The 16,117-nt window shown below is 41.6% G+C and overlaps 1 protein-coding gene across 2 annotated transcripts in view; it reads right to left on the reverse strand.

Moving 5' to 3' along the window:
- The window catches only part of MAK (male germ cell associated kinase), a 56,075-nt gene extending 40,635 nt beyond the window's left edge, over positions 1–15,440 (reverse strand). For both annotated transcript variants that reach the window (XM_044258881.1, XM_044258871.1), the window contains exons 1-2: positions 15,359–15,440; positions 9,296–9,634 (exon numbers count right to left, since the gene is read on the reverse strand). In XM_044258881.1, the coding sequence (XP_044114816.1) occupies positions 9,296–9,396 (101 nt within the window). In that variant the 5' untranslated portion in view covers positions 9,397–9,634; positions 15,359–15,440. The remainder of the gene's footprint in view (positions 1–9,295; positions 9,635–15,358) is intronic.
- Between the last annotated feature and the right edge of the window lie 677 nt (positions 15,441–16,117).

Here is a 16,117-nt window from a genome sequence, read left to right on the forward strand (position 1 = left end):
CTCTTTGGAAAAATGTCTGTTTAGGTCCTCATCCATTTTTTAATTGGATTATTTGTGTTTTTTGGTGTTGAGTTGTATAAGTTCTTTTATATTTTGGATATTAATCCCCCATCAGATATATTATTTGCAAATATCTTCTTCCATTCAGGAGGTTGCTTTCCTGAATTCTGTTCTCTATTTTCCCTCTTCGATCCCAATGTTACCATTAGAGATAAATATACCAAAAGTAATAAAGGTAACAAAATAATTCCACTAAACACCACAGATAGAGGTTTGTTTTTTTTAATGAACATTTTTTTGTCACCATGCAAAATGAGAGACAAGAAAAAAGAGGATTTATGTTCTAAAAAATATTTCTTCAAGTAAAGAAATTACAAAGCTGGATTATGAAAACAAGGACCCTACATGCACCTGGGTGACTCAGTTAAGCATCTGACTAGTGATTTCTGCTCAGGTCATGATCAGGTCATGATCTCAGGGTGGTGGGATCTAGCCCTGCCTCAGGCTGCACACTCAGTAGGAGTCTGCTTGAAATCCTCTTCCTCTCCTTCTCCTCCCTTCCCCCCATCATATGCTCTCTCTCTCTCTCTCTCAAATTTTTAAAAAATTAAAAAAAAATCCTATGTGCCCTACTGTTTTCATTTAGTAGTATAATCTCCTATTGAGGGGTTCTAGAAGATTCTCAGGAAGCTTAAAGTTATCTTTATTGATTAAACTAATTCCTATAGGAATTATTCAACAGTGTGATACACAAGGGTAAGGAAATGAGTAAAGGAATGGCAGCACAAAGAACTGGCAGCATGCCATGGTCATTAACAATGTGGGCTGTGGAACTGCCCTGCTGGCTCCAAACCCTTGCTCAGTGACTCACTGATGTATGACCTTGTACAGGTTCCCCACTGACCGTTCAATTGACCTCAAATTCCATAGTTACAAGTAGAAATTACTGCATATGAAAAGCCTATTGCAAATTGCTTAATTCAGTGCTCAGTAAATACTGGATGCTCTTGTTTTTATCAGTATCAATGATCAGCTATGACAGACATGAAGGGCATCACTGCTCTTATTTCTAAAGCATCCTTAGTGAATGAGAATTTCATTTATTCTCATTAAGGTGCTAGAAATCTATGTAGGTTTAAGAAATTGATGGTTTACAAGTCACTTACCAAAAGATACATTTCTAGCTATAGATTTATAAATATCTTGCTAATATGATAAGGCAAATCTAGCACAATGTTAAATTTAAAAGTCAATTTTTAAAAAAGTCAATTCAAATATAGTATATAAGGGAAGTTTAAGAAAATGATCAAATCCATCCAAACTGTGCATATAATGTTATTATTCTTAAAAATTATAAGATTTTTTTCAAATCCATTTTTGAGACACTAGATAATATATTCCTTTTTCAATTTTGTAATTTTTATTCTGTTTGAAACTTTGTACTAGCTGCATCCACATATTCTAATATGTTCATTTCTTTCCATCAATTACTACTACTCATCAATACTGCTCTAAAGCAATGTAGGTGTCTAAATGCAACAAATACTGAAGTTTCCTTATAAAACAATTACCCAATTTCTTCAACCAATGTGAAGAATTTAATTTTAAGAAATTAAGCCAATTTGTTAGAATGATAGGAAAAGGCACCTCCTTTTAAATTTCCTGCCTTTTTCTCTTTCAGTTATTCATTCATTCAACAACTACTACATGCCAGGGCAAGGTATGAACGAGAACCAGAGACGGTTATCATGGCACCTCCCATTTAACACAAAATAGGCTTTAGACTAGTGAACACAAAACAGACAAATTAGTTACAAGGACCATGAGGTAAGGGGCTCTTTTTAAAAAATATAATGGCCTGGCCTTTTTGATAAAGCAGTATGTCAGTTGTGACCTGACAGACAGAGGGTACCAGCAGGTGAAAAACTGAAAGACTGAAAAAACAGAAGTTTTACCCAGACAGGCAGAGCTAGAAAGAGCTGGCTGGTCAAGGAAATAAAAGGCCATTTCAGGATGATCCTTGTTAGTAATTCCCTGAGCTAATTTTCCGATCTATTCCCAGCTAGTGATCTGAAGAAAAGGATAGTACTTTCCTAGGTCACTGTTTCTGCTCTGCTTTTTCTCCATAGCACTTACCATCTCTAATGTCCTCCTCCTCCTCAAATGTAAGCTCCTTGAAGACACCCCTACATGCTAATTTTTGGCATACAGCAAGTCCTCGATAAGTATTTACTAAATGACAGGATGAATTTCTGTACCCACAGTGGGACTCATGAGGAACTATCCCACAAACAGGAGACCCTCCAAAATAGAATTGCCTTCCAAGTCCTTAAAGAACAGAGAGCTTAATAAATATTTTAAATGTAATGAGATGAGGATCTTACTACCATCTGCTAGAAATGAATTGTTACAGCCTTTGTTTGTTTGTTTGTTTGTTTTTGATGGTAGCAGATACAAGGTTTCTTGCCAGAGATAAATTGAAAATTCAAAAAGAAAATTTTCAAAAAGGTACCTTTTATCTTTTTCTTTATAGTGTTCTCCCAACTTCTAACCACTCATCTGCCAACTCATTCATCCAAGCCAGTTTGAGGGCATTTCAAGACTGCTCAAAAGGCTTGCCCACTGCTTACTGAATCAAGTACAGACTTCCTTCCCATGTTCATGTCTGAAATTATAACACTCTGACATCCACCAGCTGCCATGCCACACCCTGGTTTCTCCTGGTTATCTCCCTACTGCGCTAGTGCTCAGACTCGTCTCCATTTCACTCCTCAAACTTCATTCTCCTGATTCTTCTGCTTAAAAGGCTTTCAGAATGAAAAATACCTTTGCCCAGATAATGCTTCCCTTCAAGAGGACATGCTTCTTGCTCTTTGAAGATTAACGATAAAGCAGCTCTTCATCTGCTACACAAAATGTATTCAACATGGAATTTATTTAGAATTCTTCATCCAACTTGGATGGATTTCAAGTGTTATTCCTACAATATTTGTGGCCTGAATTCTCAGTGCCTTAAGTTTTAGGCCATGAAGCACAAGATGATGGTCCTGATCGGATATTATGGAATGTAGGTTGTTTTGGTAACAAATAAGGATACATTGAGAATGGAGAATACGGGGTCTAATACTTCAAGCCAAGTTTATTGCTTTGCCTCAGATTCGAGAGAAATGGCATAGTCTTCTGTATGACTCTTGCAGGTCAAAAACCATCCTAAAATTATGTCTGGTCAAGAATTTTAGGAGTAATGAGTGAATCAACATTCATATTGATAATCCTGCTGGTAGCCTGTCTTCACAGTTCTTCACTCCAAAGAGCTGCTTCCTTGTATATATAAACACCTTGCTGTCATGAGGAATGGTTCTACCCTCTAAGATCTCAGCCTTTCAGACTTTACACTCCAACCACATCCTCCTGTCTTTTCTCCGTCACTACCATTGGATAAAATGTATGTGTCTACTTGTTCCACACTTGGCTTTGCCTGCCTCCTCCTCTAGCTTGGATCTCATGGTCAGCCTTCCCACTCATTGTCCCCCTCAAGAGCACCTATATATTCTGATGCCCCCCCCATTCTACTACTCCTGCCCTGCCATCCTTCAGTCTCTGCTCTCCATATAAATCCGTGAAGACTCTGTACAAAGTCACGTACACGCTGACAAGCTCTATTTTAGTATTCATCGCATGTACTCGGGGATTCTGAGAGTGGGTTCTTTTTTTTTTTTAAGATTATTTATTTATTTATTTGACAGAGATCACAAGTAGGCAGAGAGGCAGCCAGAGAGAGAGAGAGAGAAAGAGAGAGAGAGCAGGAGGAAGAAAGCTCCCGGCTGAGCAGAGAGCCTGACATGGGGCTTGATCCCAGGACTCTGGGATCATGACCTGAGCCGAAGGCAGAGGCTTTAACCCACTGAGCCACCCAGGCACCCTGAGAGTGGATTCTGAGAGTACTGAGAAAAGCCTTCTGTGACTTTTTTTAGCAACTAAGTGACATGTACTCCATGACTATTCAAAGTTCAGTGCCTCTACTACCCCACTTTTTACTACTCCTTGCCCTACTGCAATCTGGCTTATTTCCTCTTCGATTTCACTAGAACAGCTCTCACCACAGCCACTAATTATACCATGTTCTCCAAGTCCAAAGAACACCAATATTGGTTTGGGTACCAGAAAGCCATTTCTAGCTTCCTCCCTTTTGCCTCCTAGTATAGAAGCTGGAAGAGTAGATTCTCACCTCTCAGCCTCTCTTGTACATAAGGGAGACCCTCTGATCCATTTTTAGCCAATAAGATGTAAGGGGAAGTCATTATGGGGCTTCTGGGAAACAAGTTTACCTAGAATTTGAGAGAAGGGTTTGCTGGTATCATTCTCCCTTCTTCGCACCCTGAACCACACATGTAATGCCTGGAAATGAAGTAGCCATAATGTGGCCATTAAGTGCTTGAGAGCACTCAGATGCTAACAGCACAGTATGAAGAAGATAGAAAAGACCTAGATACAGTTCACTGGAGTCATCAAAATCCAGATTTCTTGATATGGAAGAAAAATAATCTACTTATTTAAGCCATTGGTTCCATCACTTGCTATTAATTTACATACTTGTCACTTAAAGCAAGAAAGATTCCTAACTAACCTAAATGCTTTTCAGTCATTAGTTTTTAGTTGTCTTCTAGTTGAGCACTTCTTTATATTTTTCCCTTGGTTCCATATATTTTCTACACTCTCCTGGTCTTCTCCCTACTTCTCTGGTGGCTTTTTTTCAGGCTTCTCTACAAACACCTACCTCTTCCAAGGCCCATTTCTTTTTTTTTTCCCCAAGGCCCATTTTTATATGCTGGGATTCCTGAGTGTTCCCTATGAAGAGCTCTTTTCTTTTCCTTCTATATAGCCTCAATTGGCATCTGTAGACTAACAATTCCCAAATCACCAGCCCAGACCTGTTTTGAATGCAAATATTCAGTAACCTGTGGACCTCTTAAAGTCATCATGTCCAAAAGTGTACCCAGCTTTACCCCTAAGCCTGGGGTCTCCCCTGTCATGGTGAATGGCACCACCAACATGCATTTAAGAATCCCAGGAGTTAGCCTGGACTCTTGCACATGCTTGACTCCCTTCCCTCCAAGCACAGTGACCAGTCCCTACAGAGTCTATCTCCGAAATGTCCCTTGAGTACTTTCACTTATGTCCATACTCATTGCAGTTTTTCTAGATTAGGTCACTGCCACCTCTAACCAAGATGGCTGCTTCAGTCTCCTGACTGGTCACCTTTGATCAAGTATCCACTCTTTAGCTAAAGAGACCATTCTGAAGCAATATTTGATCACACCAACAACTCTCCTGCTTAAAATCCTTCATCACCTTCTAGTCAAGATAGACAAACTCTTTAACCTGGCTTCATGGCTTCCCTCTTTGGCACCAGTTCCTTCCTCCGCCCCACTCAGAATCTACACTCCAGCTCCTACTTCAGTTCCTCAGCCCCAGGCAAGCCTTCACATTCTCTCACATTCTTCACATTCTCTCATCCGGGTCTTCACACGTATTATCCTTGCTGCTTAGAACACTCTTCTCTATCCTTTTTTTTAAAATTAAAAAAAATCTTATTTATTTATTGGAGGGGAGGGGCAGAGGGATGGGGAGAATCTCAAGCAGACTCTACGCTGAGCGCAGAGCCAGACTTGGGGCTCAGTCCCATGACCCTGACATGACCTGAGCCGAAACCAAGAGCTGGATGCTCAACCGGCTGAGCAACCAGGTGCCCCACCTCCTCTTTTTTTTGATACTCTTTTCTCATTCTTGAGATCTCTCGTTCTACGGGAAGTCTTCCAGCATACTTCCTCGGCATCATTTCTCTGTGCTCCACTAGGACTGTTATTCCCGCATTATAGGACTTAATGGTATTTCGTATTGTAACTTGTCTAATTTGTCAGTCTTCCTCCCACATTGTAACTCCTCTGTCTCCTTCCCATTTTGTCCTGAGCACCAGTGTAGGAGCTTCACAAGTGTGTGCTGAATGAATACGGAAATTTTCTTCAAGTCTTTCCCATGATCCCTCCCCTTCTCATTCATTTTTGCTGCATCCTTACTGAAGTTAGGAACGCCACCTGGAAGACACTGAGTTGACTGTCCAAAGCCACTCTTCTCTTTGTCTTTATTATCACAGCTTCTCTACAGGGAAACAAATGCCCAGCCAAGTACTCGGTCTCCCAGCCTCCCTTATAGCCAGGTGAGCTGTGTGACACACTTCCGGCCAATGACAAGTAACCAGAAGTCTTCTGGAGAGGGGTGAGGCAGCTATGTTTTGAAGACAGAAGAACCTAGGTTCTTCTGTGTTAACAGCATGGACAAGGTACTGGCCCTGTATTGGCCCTGGGCTGCCTCCTTTAAGACTTTTTCTTATGTGTGAAAAATCCCCATCTAAGTAACTTTTGGTTAGGGTTTCTATTTCACATACCAAAGCATTCCTAAATTATATACTTATGGCTTCTTCTCAGCCTTCAGACCTCTTACCCTTTTGGGCCCTTCAGTGCTTTCAAGGTTTTATCTAGGTATATGCTGGTATTCTCTGTCTTGTGAAATGGAACAGTGAGACAAACACATGATTTTGCCATCCACAAGGAATAATGTGCATTTTGTTAAACAAAACAGAACAATGGTAATAAACTTACATGATTCCACCAGACCTAACCTCATTCTCATTTCCCTCCCCAGAAGCCACAGCTTTCATGAATTATATGTGTGTCTTTCTAGTTCTTTAAAAACATTTATATATAGTGCTTGCTTCAGCAACACATATACTAAAAATATTTATATGTATACATTTATTTATGCATAATGAAGTATTTGCATGAGTTTCTACAATGATTTAATCTATAAATAAAGATGGTATCATCTCATTTTGGCTAATACTGATGCCTCCTTTTTTTTTTCTCTTATGGCATTCATTAGGATCACCAAAGCAATCTTAATTAGTAGGAATATAGCAGGCAGTCTGGTCTTAAAACCAACTTTACCAGCAGTCATTCTAATATTTCACATAAAGATGATGAATGTTTAAGTCTTACCAGGTTAGGGAAGCTTCTTTTTATTCCTGTTTGCTAAGAGCATTCTTCCCCCAGTCACGAGTGGGTATTGAATCTTATTAAGCCCATTGAGTAAATACTTCATTTCAGTTATGGCACATTGTACATTTATTTGACAATAATGGCTATTGACAATATTTTATAAAGTTATTTCCTTGTATGTGTAATGCTTTAGATCATTTTTCAAAGTGTTTAACATTTGAAGAGCATTTGTTAAAGCATTTTAAATTTTAGACTGTCATCATTTGGTTGATGTGGTAATCAGTCTCCAGGACTCATTCTGGAGAAATCCAACTGCCATGGCGTTAGAGGACTCACACAACCCTCCGTGGAAGCCTTTGTGAACAGGCCACTTGTCAACCATGTGAGTGAGTGTTGTGTTGTGGGCTAACCTGTGTCCCCCTCCGCACTACACACACAAATTCATACGCTGAAATCCTAACCCCCAGTACCTCAGAATGTTACCTAATTTAGAGACAGGGTCTTTACAGAGGCAGTGAATTTAAAATGAAATTAAGGTGAACCTGAATCCAGTATGACTGTTATTATAAAAAATGTAAATTTGGATACAGAGACAAGCACAGAGGGAAGACCATGTAGAAGAGATATGGAGGGCGCCTGGGTGGCTCAGTGGGTTAAAACCTCTGCCTTCAGCTCAGGTCATGATCCCAGGGTCCTGGGATCAAGCCTGGCATTGGGCTCTCTGCTCAGCGGGGAGCCTGCTTCCCCCCGTCCCCCCGCCGCTGTCTGCCTCTCTGCCTACTTGTGTTCTCTCTCTGTGTCAAATAAATAAATAAAATCTCAAAAAAAAGGAAAGAAAAAAGAAGAGGTATGGAGATACATGGAGAGAAAATGCCATCCGTCAGCCAAGGAGAAAGACCTAGAATAGATCCGCAGAAGGAAACAACCGTGCTGACACCTCGATCTTAGACTTGTAGCCTCCAGAACTGTAGATCTGTAAGTCAGCCTGGTTGAAGCCACACACAGTCTGTGGCTGAAACCTTGTTACAACAGCCTGTTCTTGGCTAAACTGCCCCCACCAAATCCATACGTTGAAGTTATAAATATCCGAGTGTCATTATATTTAGAGACAGACTCTAAAGACTCTAATTAAGGTTCCGTGAGGTCTTTAGGGTGGGTCCTCATCCTGTATTACTCGTGTCCTTAAAGAAGAGATTAGGCCACAGACTAGCACACAGCAGAAGATCCTGTGAGGACACAGGGAGAAGACAGCCATCTACGAGTCACAGAGAGAGGCCACAGAAGAAATCCCCCCTGCTGAAAGCTCATCTGTGACCACGAACCTGTCAGAACCATGAAGAAAGAAATCTCTGTTTAAGCCACCCATCTGTGGTACTTCGTTACAGCAGCCCAAGTTCACTAACCCAGGGAGCCACCTTCCAGGGGATGCTGCAGTCCCCGGCCGGCCTGCAGCTGACTGCCACCTCAGCAGACACCTGGAGCCAAAACCATCCGGCTGAGCTACTCCTAAATTCCTGATCCCCCAGAACCTGGGAATTCAGAACGGGTTGTTTGTTTTAAATCACCAAGCCTTGAGGGGACGCCTGGCTGGCTCAGTGGGTTAAGCCGCTGCCTTCAGCTCAGGTCATGATCCCAGAGTCCTGGGATCGAGTCCCACATCGGGCTCCTTGCTCAGCAGGGAGCCTGCTTCTCTCTCAGCCTCTGCCTGCCTCTCTGCCTGCTTGTGTGCTTACGCTCTCTCTCTCTCTCTCCCTCTCTCTCCTTCTCTCTGACAAATAAATAAAATCTTAAATCAGCAAGCCTTGGAGAAATTTATTAATGTATAATAGATAACAAATACTGTAGATTCAGAGGAAGTAACTAAGTTAATAATAGTTAATTCTATTTCATTGGTAAGCTTAAGAGAACAGCACATACCCTCCAGAACTCAGTTTCATATATGAACACCATCTGATTTTGAGGCCCGTTGTTTTAAGGAAATAACAAACTCTACTCTGCACTCAACTTTAAATTCTAAACAATTTCCAAACATGAGCTTCCATTTCGGCTCCTATTTCTAGAGCCGGACAAACCAGAAAACTCAATCCATGTACATGGGGACAAGCAGAACTCCCTTCTGGCAGTGTCCCTCCAGAATGGCATTCCCCCATCAGCTAGACAAGTGCGGGGGCTACACCAGAACTCTTTCTAAAGGAAAGGAAAGATCAGAGCTCCAAGCTCAGCAGCGTCGCACACGGTACCTTTTGATGGCCACCAGCTCCCCAGATTCGTTACTCTTGCCCATCAGCACGCTCCCGTAGGTGCCGTCCCCCAGCTGTCTCATGGTCGTGTATCGGTTCATCGTGGAAACACAGTGCAACAGAGGTGGTCGGTTGAAATGACTTCTTTGTTGAATATAAATGTAAACGCTTCTTTATTGGGGTTTTTTTGTTTGTTTCTTCCCCTCAGACTGCTGTTGCTACACCGGTGACAGGTTTGTCATCCTTAGACACAAGATCTTCCCCAGGATTACAAAGGTTCATGAGATAGAGTGATACAGAATCTGGCAAGGAAACAGTGCTTCCATTCCTACGAACACCCTGTTAAAAACAAAACAAAACAAAACAAAAAACAGAGCAAGAAGAAAGAATTTCATTAAAGAAATTTCATTTCATTAACTGGTAACCGAGGCACAGGGAAGAATTATAATATATATACCAGTAGGTTAAACATTTGTCAGTAAGTCCTTTGTGCTATGTGGAATGGAGTTCACATATAACAGACTGATAATGTTCATTTATGACTGCTTCATTTACATGGTGCCTGCTATTTATGCCATTATATTCAGTAAATACAGGCTTAAGGATTTGTAGGATTCCTTTTATACTGAATATAATCTGTATTATTCCAAGTCAGACATTGGAGAATCAGACAACTATAATATCCATTCCTTGAATCACTTTTTGCATTATGTTTAATTTGGCCCATGATCCCTTATATGTGAAAGCCCTGGGCCAGATGTGTTTGGAATCCAGGAATCCGTACATTTTAGAAAAGTAAAATGGTGGATATAGCATAGGTCATGTAACACCTCCCAAGCAGCATCTTAATGTAGCTGCAGAAAACTGTTGAAAGTCCACAAAGTAAAATAAAATTAAGGAATGTCCACAAAGTAAAAAATAAACGCTGGCATCACAGCTTGCATTTCATGTTACGCTGCATTGTTGCACAAATTTATTTTAAATGTTCATTGTTCAGACCTTTGTGAATTTTGAAACCGCAGATGAGGGACTGTGGGTCCGAATGTATTAGAAAGGTACAGGTTTCGGTAGGTCCTGATTGTATTACTGCAATTGAAGAAAAACAGAACACAGTGCTGGCTTTCCTGTGTGCCCCATTACGACGACATTCAGTAGTTTCCTCCCGTTATTCCCTCTTACATCTGTTTCAAGGAGCTGCTTCTCATTTCATTCTTACATTGCTTTTAAACATCGCTGTCATTCTGTTACAAGGCTTTACGGTGAGTTCCAGATGCTAACCAAATGCTCGGCACCATTCAAATAATTTGTTTTCAAATGCCTTTTATAATTTGATGCTTCATTCAAAGATTGCTTTGCCTTCACTGTAGTACTGTTTCATTGCCACCAAATAAAATTGTAGAAATTGTTTCTCTATTATATGCAGAAATTTCGGACCCACAGGATATCAAAGTACCTATGACCTCCAAAAGCAGGCTTTCAGGAGGAAGAAGCAAAAAGTGCAAGGAAGGACAATAAAACTGTTGTTTCCTATTACAGAAGGTGTTCGTCCACAGGAAAGGTTGGAAGAACCCTGTGGGACTTTTAAGGAATAGGGTGGGGGTGTCTTAGGGTATCGTTTGCTTTACTTCATATAGATAAATACCCCCTTGAAAGTTATGTGTGAATTAATTTAGGCTGTGATAACTGTGGCCAGGATCTTAAAAAAGAGGTCACAATAGTAGATTCCGTATCTATTTGGGTATTCTTTTTCAGCTTAAATCTGACCAACGGATGCCAGCAAATGATTCCCCATTTGCCTGAAAATCGAGTTTTCTATAAGTGATCTTTATAATATACATACACATGGAATCGAAATATTAAGGCATTTATAGAAAGGAAGTCAACACCCCTTCCCTATGGTTCCTGACCCACACATGTATTTGTTTTTCTTAATTTTTTCCTTTTTCTGCATAAGGAAATTTATTTTTGAAAGATCTTTTGGGTTTTGGTTTTTTTTTTTTTTAGATTTTATTTTTAAACAATCTCTACATCCAACATGGGGCCTGAACTCATGACCCCATGAGGTCACGTGCTCTTCCAACAGGGCACCTCTGGGTTGTTTTTTGTACTATGTGTTATGATTAAACAAAACACGGACTAAAATGCACTTATCCTTATTTAGAATTTTATTAAATCAACATTTTGCCATTTGTTATCGACAGTGTTAAATTGTTTGACCTCTTTTCTAGTTTGTCTCACTTAAGGTGGCATACACCTCCCTTTTAAGGAAAAGTGCTGACTACAGGTTTACTGATCCTTTCTGGTTAAGTAGCAATAGAGAGAATATATTTGTCTGTAAGGCCACAGTGTTCATCGTATCAGTAGGATTGTAATCTATAATATAACGTGTCGATAATCAATCAGAGAATCAATGATGGAGTCAGTCTAGTACTTGCATTAGGTTTGAGGCTGCTTGTTTTTTGTAGGCTAGTCCCCAACTTCTAAAGAACCCATTCATACTGGCTTTTACAATCACTGATGAAGCCAAAGGAACTGCCCCCCTACCCCCATTTTCCCTCAAAACCATGCTGAGTCTGCCCCACAATGAAACCTACCCACCCCCACCTCCACTTAAAGATTCTTAACCCACATTTCCTTACCCTAAAATACCAAGATGCTAATGACCAAATGGAAATTGCGAATGTTACTCCTTACCTGTACTAGACCCCAAGGCTGTATCTGGCTCTATACCCAGAAGGACACTATAAAAATAATAGGCCAGAAACAGTGGAGGGGAAGAAAGTAGTGCAGGAGGAAGGGAGGAAGTAGAGCTAAGACAACTAATTTCTTAATTCAGAAATTCAGTAGGATAATAGCATCATCTTTTCTTTCATGTTAATACCTAACTGAGGACTACCACTGAGGGTCTGATAGGCAGGAAGTAATGTAGGCAATTCTGGAAAAGGACATTTTGCTTGAGAAGGGAGTGAAAGAGGGAGCTGGCCAGGTGGGAACCCAAAGGCAGAGATGAGAGGGTGCAAGAAACAGTCAAATTTTACCTCTCAGTGACTTAGCCTCTAAAAGTGGAATTAATTATCTCTTTATCTTCCACTATTAGGACCCTCAAGCACCACCATCACCAGTATTATCAGCACTACAGATCATTCACTCATTGATGACTTTCGCATTGGCCTGGAAACCCAACCATTTTTGGAGAGGAAATTATAAAAACTTCATGCCAAGCCTAACCAACCACTTTCCAAATAAACCTGGAAACACACTTCGTTTCAAGTGAGGGTTACTACAAGCATAGGGTCTACTTATACCCAGGGAAGAATAAACAGGGGACCCAGCCATTTCTCAGCTTGTGTCATTTAAGGGGTGGAGTGATGAAGATTATAGATTTTAAAAAGGTCTAATTTGGGGCTCTCAGAGAATCTGTCCAGTTTAAGCCTACCTAACCTTTAAGTAAAATAAGTTTACATACTATACTCCCAAACAAAAACCTTAGAGAGGACTCTTTTGAGCCATATTAATTACAAAACAGTTTTCCAGGGTTAGAAGCTGACCATTTCAGCTGTCCCTGTATCCTCTTGATAATATAAAGACAACAGCCTCATGTAAAGAGGCACAGATATCCAGGTGAAGACTTTGTTTATTTTTTAATCATAATTCCCATGTTTCAATTCACACAAACAACTACTTTAACCGGTGTACCATAGCGAACTGCTAAACTAATTACTAGCCCAAAGCAATAGATGTAAGTTAAGAAAACAGAGGCTGCCTACAGGTCCTCAGTTCACACACAATAATATTTCTCTACAGGTTACATTTATTCTTCTCTGTTGATCTACAGAAGACAAATTATGATGAACAGAGATGTAGTAACATGACCTCTTAGGTATGTGACTATTTCCATCTCTACAGCTGACTCTTGAACAACATGGGCTTCAACTGTACAGGTCCTTTTATATGCAGATTTCTTCCCGATCAATACCAGACAGTACTGTAAATGTATCTTCTCTCTGATTTTCTTAATAACATGTTCTTTTGTCTAGCTTACTTTATTGGAAGAATACAGCACATAATACATATCCAGAATATGTGTTAATTAACTGTTTATGCCATCAGTAAGGTTTCTGGTGGACAGTGGGCTATTAGGTTTTTGGTGAGTCAAAAATTATACTGGAATTTTTGACCATGTGGAGGTTCACACTCCTAATCCCTGTGTTGTTCAAGGGTCAACTGTCTGTATATTTCCATTTATACGTTCATACATACAACAAGGTAGGACAGAAGTCAATGTAATACAACTATGATCTTTAATTTAGCAGAACTGTTAGGAACTTGGAATTTTCTACAATTAACCTACAATATTTAGTGATTCTCCTATGGCTAAACAACGTTATAGTTTGATTTAAAGAAAAGAGATTTAGAGCCTCAACTATAGACCTACATTAAACAAATACCCTTATAATTTCTCTCCCATTATAGTTTTCTTGTTTTTATCTAAGTGCACGATTACCATGTATTTAAATGCGCAATTACTGTAAACTTAAGCTGTATTCTCAAGGGCTTCTGCCAGCTAAAAGGGATTTAGACAGGATTAAAGAAGATTAACACAGAGGACAAATGGAGGGTAAAACTTGCCTCTGCCAATCACTGAACAGATAACCTTTGGAACTCTTCAGCCTGTCTTTGCAGATCCTACTGGAACGATATCACTCCAACGCTGGCATTAACGTTTTTAAAAAAATAATAACATTTTAAAAATCACTAAGTTGTTTAAGAGCAAAACAAATAAAGGTCTCAAAGTCACCAAGACGCATGTTTTACAGAAATTGAAAGGAGAGCTTTTAGAGTGGAACATCAAAGATTGCGTGTTGAAAAGAATACCGGCATTGTGCTTCGTGCTAACATTCACACATTATTCTGAAACGAAACAAAATAAAAAACCACCCCAACCAAGAGATCAAACAACCTTGTGCGCGGCCAGCTTTGCACAGCCAGTTAAGGGGCCGCCTTGGGGTGGGGGGTTGTGTGGGGGGTCTCCCTTCCCCAGACGCTGCGGTGGACTGGGGGATGGTGGACGTCAAGTTAAGTCCGAAGGCTGGAGAGTAAATTGTTACTTTGGTTCAAAGAATTTCGTTATCATTGGGACAGATGTCTGCTCTTTTAAAATTATTATCTAAATATAATTAATCTCCTTAAGAACTGAAATTACAAGCCCCTAAAATCAGTTTTATTGCTCCCCACTTCCCTGCCCCCTCCAGACTCTGTCCCTAAATTAAAATATCTTATCTGCGGTAAGAAAGTTTTCATCACGCCGGCTGTCTCATCCTTTTTCCGCAAACTAAGGCGCTTTAAAAGACTCCTGGGGCCGGGGTCCTGCCGATGCACCCCGGCAGCCGTATTGGCGGGGTTACTGCTGGGAGCCCCTCAAGGCCATCCTGCGCCGGAATTCCTTTGGGAGTCATTTGGGATGCACGAATGAGGGCAGAATTTAGACCCAGTTTTCTTTATTTTCCTTCCTTTTTTATTTTGCAGTAGTTCTGAACTCAATTCCGCTACCTGCCCGAGACGCGATCCCGCTTCTGACTCCTCACTCCTCAAGTAGTTTCTCCCTCCCTGCAGTCACTCCCAACTCCCGGCAGCAGAGCCAGCGGTGCACGTGAGGGTGGAGGGGAAAGGGCGAGGGGCGTAGGGGGATCAAAACGGAGAGGTTCCGGGGCGGGGGTCCTCACACTGAGGGACGCCCGCTGTCTTCCTCCCGCCCGGAATCTACCCTACGGTCAAGGAACACGGAAAAGTGGCCCAGGAGACGTCGGAGAGCAAGAACGAGGTAGGCGCAGAAAGACCCTCCCCACGCTTCGCCCTCGCCCCCCCGCCCCGGTCCTTCTCCCCCCCCATCCCTCCCCCTACCAGTGTCCAGCGCCCTTCTCTCGGCGGAGGTTGGCCCTGGTAGGACGCGGCACCGAGGGGACATGCCGGGCGGGCCTCTCTGGACAGGCTTGGGCTGGATCGGACGGAGGGTGGCAGCCCCGCAGCCCGCTCGGGATTACCTGCCCAGCACCCGCCGCTTACCTCTTTGGCTCCCTTGTGAAGCTCGGGCGTCTTGTGTGTTTCGTCTCCTAGGAAACGGCGGGGGCGTGCGCAGGCTTCCGCGGTTCCTGCCCGCTTACACCCCGCCCACGGGGGGCGTGGTCAACCGGACATATCCCGCCCCGTTTCGCAAGCCCCGCCTCCCTCGGGGCAGGGCTTCCGTTGACACCCGGGCGCCTAGAGAGCTGGCGTTCTTTGTATTTGGGGCTTGGGAAAGCCTTGGTTACCTTTACAGATATTTTGGCGGAAGTTGGTTTGTTTGCCCTTTATTCTGTTTTGGTTTTGCTTGGATTCGTTCTACAAAAGAATTTGATTCGTTAAATCTGGTTTGCAGACTTGGAAAGGGCAGAAGAAAGATACACATGTTGACCCGTACTTAATTTGCTTATGCATATACCACCTGGGGGAAATTTGCTCTCGGATTGCAGTCCCTTGTGTCAGTCAGCTGTTCAGGTATGTGTTACCTCCTAGACCACACTTCTAAGTTTGTTTTCGTTTATTCATTCAGAGAACCTACTAAGTACCAGTTAGTTGGTAATTCCAAGATAAACTAATGTGTTTGTGTAAATAAATGAGTAAATAGTAACTAGTTTAGAGTTGTGAGAGGAGGAAGAAACTTGTGTAACTGGGAAAAAAATGTCCAGATTGCCTAGCAAGAGGGTCCATGAATCAGAAGCATGAGAGATGAGGCAATGATGTATCCCTTTAGTAATCATCTATGAGGTATCCGCCCCAGGCTTG

The sequence above is a fragment of the Neovison vison genome, chromosome 1, assembly GCF_020171115.1.
Source record: "Neovison vison isolate M4711 chromosome 1, ASM_NN_V1, whole genome shotgun sequence".
Lineage (NCBI taxonomy): Eukaryota > Metazoa > Chordata > Mammalia > Carnivora > Mustelidae > Neogale > Neogale vison.